A 10,952-nucleotide genomic window follows, 5' to 3' on the forward strand; every position below is an offset into this window, starting at 1 on the left:
TTTACTTGCTCAGCTTTAGTCCTTTCCGGCTTTTAAGGTCACAAAAATATTCTCAAATTGATGATGATGAATAGAAATCAGGAAAACACCTTTTAGTGCATGGCAAATATGCTAACTTAGACTCTTCCAGGAAAAGAAGTGTTATTATTAGCTATATACTTGGATTCTTTTGGGAAAGTTTTTCTCTCGATGTATAATAATCAGAAAAATGTTTCATCACATTGACCACATTGGTTGTCCCATTTAAATTTTTGCAAAGGAACTTAAATCTTTTTTAGAAATGAAACTTTACATATAAAGTTAACCAATGACAAGAGAATATTTACTGCTTCAGTATGTGAATTTCGATGGTGGCTTGACCGGAGTTAGACATGGCCCCCCTTGCTCGGAGTCCCGATCCCAAATCTCTCTCGTGCCAGTAGTTATCTCCTTTGAAGGGATTATCGTAATACATCCGGTACCAAAGATTGTAGTTGGCGCGTCTTTTACCACTGTAAAGCCAAACATCAAACCAGTTGCTGTACCAGTTGTAGTCAAATGGAACGGAATACATAACAGCAAGTGTTTTATCGATGTGTGGGATGTAGTATGTTAATACTCCTACTGCGCCTCTCGCAACGGGCCCCGCAGTTTTTCGTGCGCCGTAAAGCAAAGCTGTGCCTAGAAATAAGCAAACAAATTAGCAATTAAACAAAAATCATAAACATGATCATTCGTCACAATGATACATGGCAAACGAGCATCGCAGAATAGAGGCATGTACCCCAAAAACAAAATTTACGAAGAATGTGTCAGATCATTAACATGTCGTCCTTTATTGCCACCCAGAAATTTTATTTGTGTCAGGTTAGTGATTGCTTATCTTTTCCCCAAATATTACACGCAAAGGGATTCTCATTCTGAACATGAATACTAAGTTTAGTTGGTTTAAGAAGCTCTTTCAACCCTGAAGTCATTTTGCCGTTCTGACAAAGCAAAACATAAACCTGTTGTCTGCAAAATTTCAAGAATGGGCAAATCCTCTAATACAGTTTCTTTACTCTTTAGGGTAAGTGGTCGCTGAGTTCGTCCTTGGTTTCATACGGTAATAGGCCCTTTGCACGCGATGAACTCATTTTACTACTACTACTACTACCAGAATCACTCGGGGTTTTGCTTTCTTGGACAAACGAGGGCTTTATATTTCAAACCTCGCATAACCTGCGATCAGGCCCCCAAAACAAAAAGGGAAGAAGGACCGCCTGATTGCAGGTTAAATTCTTCGCAGAGATTAGCTAGAAAAATTAAATATGACAAGAAAACCAAAATGGATTCTATAGCAATAGATCAGACCTTTTTAGCTTGTATGGTTTGTTTACCCATTTCAGACCAAGTGATGGTACCCCAGAGAACTGTTTCTTTCAATGTCGTCTTTTGCACGTGCACCCACATGTTATGTATGCATAATTATATAAAAGACAAATTCCCCCAAGAACATCACGTGGTCTGAATTGGGAAAACAAAACAAACAAGCTAATGACACCATCCTGCATACTGGCCTTAGTGTTATTACTAAAAGAAAGGATTTTAAACTTTTATGTTATTAATATTAATTTTACCTGAAGAAACATCATGAGGCAAAACACGATTTGACGTCCCTGAATAAAAATATATGTTGACTGCTCTCCATTTATATCCACTTTCGTTATCAACACCAATGGCGACCTTGCGGCTTATGCTACCAAGGGTGTTTAAAATTGTTGTGAGAATGCCCAAGCCAAGTTGAGCACCGCTGATGACAGCACCAGCGTCAGCTAAAATTTTAAAGAACACAGCAAGATAAAATTTTTAGTTGCACACTTAGTGGTATTAAAACAAACCAAGTTTGAATAAACAGTCGGCTAATGAATGTTTTCGTTTTTGCAGAATAACCCAACAACTGTAATGAAAAGTTTGGTCTAACAGCTAGCCTGTGCAGCTATACGTTTCAGCTTCTTTTTGTTTCTCCCTTTTGTTTTCAAAGGTTATGGTACGCAACTTCTAAACAACTGATGCAATTACCTTTTCGCTTGTTTTTCTCCTCGCCTTCTTTACGAGTAGCGATCAAGGACGAGCCCTGTCGCCCCTGTATCTGTGAAGGAAATTATGTCCATTAAGGTCATTCCACCGAATACGAACTGGAATGAGTATTCTTTTTTGTCACCAATTTTTCCTTTGTGTATTTCAGTACATTTGAGGGCACAGAAATGAAATCGGAAGCCGGCTAAAAATTAATTATCACTGCGAGCCTTAGCGAAATCACCAAGAATTGCGTGATGGCTGTGTATTCATTCAGTTTACACTTCGCAAAACTGAACATTGATTATTGAGGGACACATCGCAAAGAACTCAATAGATTTACAGCTTAAAATTATAAAAATGTTTATTATACATTCAAGCGTTAAGGTGTAAAACTACCTAGTATCTACTCGCAGCACTACACACTCACGAGGGTAATCGGTGTTTTGGAGAAAAGGGAAAGGGAGTTTCGAGATTAGAATTCTGAACTGGAGGGGGGGGGGGGAGAGGTTTGTCGGTTTTATATTCGGTCGGAGATTAGGGTTCATTTTGTTTCGGTGAAACAACCGAGATTCGATAAGAACATTGAGTTGCATTTCCTTAGATATCACGCCACCCCCAAGAGAAATTTTCATGTTTGGCTTAAATACAAGTCACCAATTGACTATCTTATTTTAAAGAGAACTGTTTTACCTCAGTGTGTTTAGAGGACGATCCAGGACTCCTTTCGACATGATTGTCTTGCTTGAAGGGAGACCCAAAGATTGACTGACTTATCAGCAGAACGAAAAACAGAAGGGTAAACAGCCTAACGATGCTCATTTTCAATTCTATAATAGGAGAATAAAAATGAAGGAAAGAACGACTGCAACATTGTTGTCTCGGTACAATATCATTTTAAAAGTTTGTTTGTTTGTTTGTCTGTATATAAACGATGTTATGACCTGGGAATGTAACTCGCACGACAGGTTCAGGTAGCGCTCGTGGTAGAATTGATGATAAATCACGCGACAGTAGCTGCATTTGAGACGAGAGAATGTGTCCTAAATTTGCTGTCGTTCTTGTTTTTAACTTTAACTAACGAAAAACAGGCAATTGTTGCTATTTTTAATAAACTGTCAACGTTGCCAATAGCTATCTTTAAAAATTCCGGCACTGAGATGAGAGAGAGAGATTTACTCTTACCATGTTTTATTGCAAACGGCAAACGTGAATTTGTACCACGTGACCAAGTTTTACTCTTACTTGACTTTTTACAAAATAAGAGTTGTTTGGAACAGTTTCTATCTGCTCATTTTCTATTTTGAATCTACAATTGCCGTAAACATGTCTCTGAAGTGTCGCTATACTCTTCATTAAAATATTATTGAAAGACCAATGAAACCAGTACTGAAAATCAATCCCTCGTAACAAGATTGTTGACATCGCAATTTTTCTCCTGTACAACAAGTATCTACAAAGTCATTTGTCCCGTTACTCCCACATGTGGTTGCCATTGTTGCCTTTGGTTTCTTCTTCAATTTAATCTACCTAGGAAACTTATCACGACTTACCTTAGACTTAATTCCTCGAGCGGCGTAGTAGCGGCAAGTACCTTCGGTGACTACATTAAGCAACAGAAAGGCCCCCTTTATAAAGAGGAGAATTGACTGAAAAGACATTATGCACTGAAAAAAGGAAATATTTGTATCAGATGATCAACACCAGGTTTCATTGTTTCCGTCTTAAAGCAAACTATTTCACATTATGGAGTTACGTAATTATGTGAGGTAAAATAAAACAGTAAAATGCAGTTTGGTGGCATAGTGACGGTGTTTGTATGAACTTTTGGTGATTACGTAACACATACCACGAAGTACTAGCAAATTTTACACTTGACATCAGTAAGAAAAAAGGAGATATTTTTTTCTTGAAAAATCTGCTTAACAATATAGACTGATTAGCAGTTATGCTATTCGAAATGAATCCATGCACATTGGTGCCATGTGCTATGTCATGGTTCAACTGAATCCTGGATATGATGGTTTGCAAGGCACTGACATCGACATATAGCGACGTCTTTCCAAAACTTCATACCTTTAAAATACAATGAAATCTACTTGTATGAAAGGCATTTTTATTGCGTTCGACGGAGGACGCTTACTATTTGAGTCCTGCGGGAGATATTGGGGTCCCGAGGGTATTGCTCTGGATGCCGAGCGATTGCACCATCTTGGACCAGCTGGCGCATTTGGCCTCGATCTCATGTGTTCAGTAAACACAAACTCGCCAATATTGTATCTGTGGTAAACGAGTGTCACAAAATAGATACCAGTCTCCGGGGGAGAAAAACGGAACACATGAGATCGAGGCTAAATGCGCCAGCTGGTCAAGATGGCGCAATCGCTTAACATCCAGAGCAATACCCTCGGGATCTCCCGCAGGACGTAAATAGTAAGCGTCCTCCATCGAACGAAATAAAATGCCTTTTATATAAGTAGATTTCATTGTATCTTAAAGGTACGAAGTTTTGGAAAGACGTCGCTATATGCCGATGTCAGTGCTTTGCAGACCATCATATCCAGGATTCAGTTGAGCCATGCACATAGCACATGGCACCAATGTGCATGGATTCATTCCGAATAGCATAACTGCTAATCAGTCTATATTGTTAAGCAGATTTTTTCAAGAACAATATCTACTTATTTTCTTACTGATGTCAAGTGTAAAATTTGCTGGTACTTCGTGGCATGTGTTACGTAATCACCCAAAGTTCATACAAACACCGTCACTATGCCACCAAACTGCATTTTACTGTTTTATTTTACCTTACATAATAAATTACGTAACACCTTAATGTGAAATAGTTTGCTTTAAGACGGAAACAATGAAACCTGGTGTTGATCATCTGATACAAATATTTCCTTTTTTCAGTGCATAATGTCTTTTCAGTCAATTCTCCTCTTTATAAAGGGGGCCTTTCTTTTGCTTAATGTAGTCATCGAAGGTACTTGCCGCTACTACGCCGCTCGAGGAATTAAGTCTAAGGTAAGTCGTGATGAGCTTCCAGGCTAGATTAAACTGAAGAAGAAACCAAAGACAACAATTGGCAACCACATGTAGGAGCAACGGGACAAATGACTTTGTAGATACTTGTTGTACAGGAGAAAAATTGCGATGTCAACAATATTGATACGAGGGATTGATTTTCAGTACTGGTTTCATTGGTCTTTCAATAGTATTTTAATGAACAGTATAGCGAGACTTCAGAGTCACGTTTACGGCAATTGTAGATTCAAAATAGAAAATGAGCAGATTAAAACTGTCCCAAACAACTCTTATTTTGTAAAAGTCAAGTAAGAGTAAAACTTGGTCACGTGGTACAAATTCACCTTTGCTGTTTGCAATAAAACATGGTAAGAGTAAATCTCTCTAATATCATCTCAGTGCCGGCACTTTTAAAGCTAGCTATTGGCAACATTGATAGTTCATTAAAAATAGCAACAATTGCCTGTATTTCGTTAGTTAAAGTTAAAAACAAGAACGACAGCAAATTTATGACACAGTCTCTCGTCCGGCAAATGCAGCTACTGTCGCCTGATTTATCATCAATTCTACCACGAGCGCTACCTGAACCTGTCGTACGAGTTATGACATTCCCAGGTCATAACATCGTTCATCTCATCGATATACAGACAAACAAACAAACAAACTTTTAAAATGATATTGTACCGAGACAACAATGTTGCATTCGTTCTTTCCTTCATTTTTATCCTCCTATTATAGAATTGAAAATGGGCATCGTTAGGCTGTTCACCCTTCTGCTTTTCGTTCTGCTGATAACTCAGTCAATCTTTGGGTCTCCCTTCAAGCAAGACAATCATGTCGAAAGGAGTCCTGGATCGTCCTCTAAACACACTGAGGTAAAACAGTTCTCTTTAAAATAAGATAGTCAATTGGTGTCTTGTGTTTAAGACGAACATGAAAGTGTCTCTTGGGGGTGGCGTGATATCTACGGAAATGCAACTCACTGTTCTAATCGGATCTCGGTTGTTTCACTAAAACAAAATGAACCCTAATCTCGGACCGAATATAAAACCGACTAACACCCCCCCCCCCCCCCCCCCCTCCAGTTCAGAATTCTAATCTCGACACTCGCTTTCCCTTTTCTCCAAAACACCGATTACCCTTGTGAGTGTGTAGTGCTGCGAGTAGATACTAGGTAGTTTTACACCTTAACGCTTGAATGTATAATAAACATTTTGATAATTTTAAGCCGTAAATCTATTGAGTTCTTTGTGATGTGTCCCTCAATAATCAATGTTCAGTTTGGCGAAGTGTAAACTGAATGAATACACAGCCATCATGCAATTCTTGGTGGTTTCGCTAAGGCTCCCAGCGATAATTTTAGCCGGCTTCCGATTTCATTTCTGTGCCTCAAATGTATTTAAATACACAGAGGAAAAATTAGTGAAAAAAAAAGAATACTCATTCCAGTTTGTATTCAGTGGAATGACCTTAATGGCCATACTTTCCTTCACAGATACAGGGACGACAAGGCTCGTCCACGATCTCTACTCGTAAAGAAGGCGACGAGAAAAACAAGCGAAAAGGTAATTGCATCAGTTGTTTAGAAGTTGCGTACCATAACCTTTGAAAACAAAAGGAAGAAACAAAAAGAAGCTGAAACGTAACTGCACAGGCTAGCTGTTTGGTAAACCAAACTATTCATTACAGTTGTTGGGTTACTCTGCTAAACGAAAACATTCATTAGCCGCCTGTTTATTCAAACTTGGTTTGTTTTAATACCACTAAGTGTGCCACTAAAAATTTTATCTTGCTGTGTTCTTTAAAATTTTAGCTGACGCTGGTGCTGTCATCAGCGGTGCTCAACTTGGTTTGGGCATTCTCACAACAATTTTAAACACCCTTGGTAGCATAAGCCGCAAGGTCGCCATTGGTGTTGATAACGAAAGTGGATATAAATGGAGAGCAATCAACATATATTTTTATTCAGGGACGTCAAATCGTGTTTTGCCTCATGATGTTTCTTCAGGTAAAATTAATATTAATAACATAAAAGTTTAAAATCCTTTCTTTTAGTAATGACACTGAGGCCCGTATGCAGGATGATGTCATTAGCTTGTTTGATTTGTTTTCCCAACGTTCTTCGGGGAATTTGTCTTTTATATAATTATGCATACATATACACGTTGGTGCACATGCAAAAGATCAGACGACATTGAAAGAAACAGTTCTCTGGGGTACTATCACCTGGTCTGAAATGGGAAAACAAAACGTACAAGCTAAAAAGGTCTGATCTATTAGTATAGAATCCATTTCGGTTTTCTTGTCATATTTAATTTTTCTAGCTAATCTCTGCGAAGAGTTTAACCTGTAATCAGGCGGTCCTTCTTCCCTTTTTGTTTTTGGGGGCCTGACCGCAGGTTATGCCAGGTTTGAAAAGTAAAGCCCTCGTTGGTCCAAGAAAGCAAAACCCCGAGTGATTCTGGTAGTAGTAGTAGTAGTGAAATGAGCTCATCGCGTGCAAAGGGCCTATTACTGTATGAAACCAGGGGCGAACTCAGCGACCACTTACCCTAAAGAGGAAAGAAACTGTATCAGAGGATTTGCCCCTTCTTGAAATTTTGCTGACAACAGGTTTACGTTTTGCTTTGTCAGAACGGCAAAATGACTTCAGGGTTGAAAGAGCTTCTTAAACCAACCAAACGTAGTATTCTGAGTGTGTGATGTTCAGAATGAACATCCCTTTGCGTGTAATATTTGGGGAAAAGATAAGCAATCACTAACCTGACACAAATAAAATTTCTGGGTGGCAATAAAGGACGACATGTTAATGATCTGACACATTCTTCGTAAATTTTGTTTTTGGGGTACATGCCTCTATTCTGCGATGCTCGTTTGCCATGTATCATTGTGACGAATGATCATGTTTATGATTTTTGCTTAATTGCTAATTTGTTTGCTTATTTCTAGGCACAGCTTTGCTTTACGGCGCACGAAAAACTGCGGGGCCCGTTGCGAGAGGCGCAGTAGGAGTATTAACATACTACATCCCACACATCGATAAAACACTTGCTGTTATGTATTCCGTTCCATTTGACTACAACTGGTACAGCAACTGGTTTGATGTTTGGCTTTACAGTGGTAAAAGACGCGCAAACTACAATCTTTGGTACCGGATGTATTACGATAATCCCTTCAAAGGAGATAACTACTGGCACGAGAGAGATTTGGGATCGGGACTCCGAGCAAGGGGGGCCATGTCTAACTCCGGTCAAGCCACCATCGAAATTCACATACTGAAGCAGTAAATAGTCTCTTGTCATTGGTTAACTTTATATGTAAAGTTTCATTTCTAAAAAAGATTTAAGTTCCTTTGCAAAAATTTAAATGGGGTAACCAATGTGATGAAACATTTAAACTAAAAGGTGTTTTCCTGATTTCTATCCATCATCAATTTGAGAATATTTTTGTGATCTTAAAAGCCGGAAAGAACTAAAGGAGCAAATACTAAATATTATCAGTAATTCACAGTGATTTTGATATTAGATTATGAGGACGGTACTTTCATAAGTTAGGATCGTGAAGTTGTCTGTTTGATGAAACTCCCACCAGCTATACTATGTGTAAAACTAATACCTGTAAAAGACAAGCGGATAATAGTCTAATATTACCTGATTAATGCACACGTTGACTTCATCGAAAAAAAATAAAGTGTGGCATAAAAATTCTCATGTCAGTATTATTGTTGACTAGACATTAAAGGATACGAAAAGGGGGAGACTGGGGAAAGAATGAAACGTTGCCAGTAACTAGTGAGCTATGCCAGTGAGATCTAGTGACCTTTAATTACCATGTTTATAGAAACAAATGTGCCGATTAAAAAGTAACAATCCACTTACAATCTCGAATGCTAATCACGTCGAGTCAATTTTATTTTTCATATGAAATGTGTCAAGAGGGGGCTTTCTAAAGCAGACACCAGTCTTCAATTTATTAACAATTCTAATAGGTCGAGGCTAGATGGAATCCCTCAGAAGGAGGTGATCGAAGAGGACTAGAAACGATAGTTGCTTCGGCAATCTTCGACTCGTGAGAAAAGATGGCGCATCTCGCGATCAACTTTCGTCGTCGGACTGGCAATTTCTAACAGAATTTAAGAATAAAGAACTTCGAACGCAAGGGAAATGTTATTGAAATTATTTTAAACTCTTCTGTTCCTTAAACGTAAGGAATCTTTGGATACTGAGAATATAAGGGATCAAAACCTCAGAATTCTGAAAAGGAATCCCTCAGAGGGAGGTTGGCATCCCTCAGAAGGAGGTGTTTATTTTTAACTTGTAAATGGAATCCCTCAAAAGGAGTTATAATTATATAATTATATTTATTGCAAAAAAGATCACACTGATCCAGGAGCCGATTACTGACTGATCGGATTTTAATTATCAAAGACAAAACTATGAACTAGAATTTTAACAAGACCTCTATTAGTTTCGAAGATGTTTAACATAGTTAATGATAAACAAACAACCGGCGAGCTTAAGATGAGTATTTTCTCATCATGATGGAACCGTTTCGTCAGCGTATTGTCGCATTGATCGTACAATACACAAAGTTTATATTAACCTTTGTATATATCACAGAGTTTTTCTTGGCATTTCCGCCTCAAACATTCACGGGACAAAGGAAGTGCCTTTACTTTAAACTCTTTAAACGATACATTGATTGTTTTTGATCCATATGCAAACGATGGCGGAACAGTTGAAAAACATACTGTGGGGTAGGGAACGGACTACGAGAAGTCCCCATTTTTCCTCAGGGATAGTAGAGCGGGCGAAATGCGAGCGCGCGTGAAAATCACCCCACGCCATTCTCGACCCTAATGCTTACGGGTTTGGGAATGCGCGTGTAATCTCTCTCCTCTACATGTGCAGAGGAGCTCTGGGTCGAGATTGGAGAAAGGCTTTTCTAGCGTGGGGTGATTTTCACGCGCGCTCGCGTTTCGCTCGCTCTACTATCCCTGAGGAAAAATGGGGACTACTCGTAGTTTAGGTAGGGAAGTGATGGAGTCGGAGTAGGAAGTGATGGGCACGCTTGGAATTGACTGAGCCATTATCCATACATATATGCTTGTGTCGACGCGAACACGAACTTTATTGAACACATAACTTCTTCATACTTGACAAGGGTTGCCCGATACTTACTTGAAGATGGTCTTTCCTCCAAAGTAGACAGACAGTCCGCTACCCTCAAGCATTAACGGCTTCTTGTACAGGTCGCGCTTCAGTAGACACTTCGTGAATTATCCGAACTTCAGTGCTTTTATCAAGTCAAGTTTTCGTACCTTGTGAAGAAGATTAGCGAGAACGCCAGCAGGGGGCACGAGGGTCTTCAGGGTCTCCTCATGAATGCACAACCGAACCTGTTCAGCTTTGGAAGTTAAAAAGTAAAGAGTTAAGAAAGGAAAATTAAAGTTTTTAAAGCTAAACTTTCAGGCCTTAATTAATATAATGCGAAGTAAAAAGGTCAACGTGTTCCGTTATTTCGCGCCAAAAGTGCATTTTCAGTTGGGAACTTTTGTTAGATGGGGAATCAAAAGAAAGATGTATCAGAACACCGTTTTACGAATTGTAGGTTCGTGTTACAGTATATGAGGGTTTTTTTTTTTTTAAAAGCAGAACATATTATTTAGTTAGGACAGGCTATTACCTTACCATAAAAATTATCGGCAAATGCCTGAATACCCCTCCTTCTTCATCCACTCTTGAACATCTTCGCAAATAAAAATAAGTGAAGCCAGGTTTTACCCTTAAAACAGACAGACTAAATAATTTAACTCTTCCGAGCAGAATCTACAGACGGTGAAATGGACAGCTACTGCTTCGCTGTGCGTGAATATATGAGCAGCACGC

The 10,952-nt window shown here is 38.9% G+C and overlaps 2 protein-coding genes across 2 annotated transcripts; one reads left to right on the forward strand and one right to left on the reverse strand.

Annotated features, from left to right (window-relative positions):
- Window positions 1-322: 322 nt before the first annotated feature.
- Window positions 323-3,698, reverse strand: LOC140941917 (DELTA-actitoxin-Afr1e-like). The gene is made up of 5 exons (XM_073390922.1): window positions 3,591-3,698; window positions 2,731-2,781; window positions 2,041-2,110; window positions 1,599-1,793; window positions 323-660 (listed from the first exon to the last, which is right to left on the reverse strand). Exons 1-5 carry the CDS (start codon window positions 3,696-3,698, stop codon window positions 323-325), a joined length of 762 nt encoding a protein of 253 aa, XP_073247023.1.
- A 2,112-nt stretch (window positions 3,699-5,810) lies between these two features.
- LOC140941918 (DELTA-actitoxin-Afr1e-like) lies at window positions 5,811-8,351 on the forward strand. Its single transcript, XM_073390923.1, has 4 exons — window positions 5,811-5,939; window positions 6,560-6,629; window positions 6,878-7,072; window positions 8,014-8,351. Exons 1-4 carry the CDS (start codon window positions 5,811-5,813, stop codon window positions 8,349-8,351), a joined length of 732 nt encoding a protein of 243 aa, XP_073247024.1.
- Window positions 8,352-10,952: the final 2,601 nt, after the last annotated feature.

The sequence above is a fragment of the Porites lutea genome, chromosome 6, assembly GCF_958299795.1.
Source record: "Porites lutea chromosome 6, jaPorLute2.1, whole genome shotgun sequence".
Lineage (NCBI taxonomy): Eukaryota > Metazoa > Cnidaria > Anthozoa > Scleractinia > Poritidae > Porites > Porites lutea.

What these genes read in the sequence shown, in the direction of transcription:
- LOC140941917 (XM_073390922.1), bottom strand. Translation starts at nt 3,698, where the DNA reads ATGTCTTTTCAGTCAATTCTCCTCTTTATAAAGGGGGCCTTTCTGTTG. An exon ending in GGAGAAAAACAAGCGAAAAG is followed by an intron (nt 1,794 to 2,040) that starts GTAATTGCATCA and finishes TTAAAATTTTAG; the next exon opens with CTGACGCTGGTGCTGTCATC. An exon ending in GCCTCATGATGTTTCTTCAG is followed by an intron (nt 661 to 1,598) that starts GTAAAATTAATA and finishes GCTTATTTCTAG; the next exon opens with GCACAGCTTTGCTTTACGGC.
- LOC140941918 (XM_073390923.1), top strand. Translation starts at nt 5,811, where the DNA reads ATGGGCATCGTTAGGCTGTTCACCCTTCTGCTTTTCGTTCTGCTGATA. An exon ending in CGTCCTCTAAACACACTGAG is followed by an intron (nt 5,940 to 6,559) that starts GTAAAACAGTTC and finishes TTTCCTTCACAG; the next exon opens with ATACAGGGACGACAAGGCTC. An exon ending in GCCTCATGATGTTTCTTCAG is followed by an intron (nt 7,073 to 8,013) that starts GTAAAATTAATA and finishes GCTTATTTCTAG; the next exon opens with GCACAGCTTTGCTTTACGGC.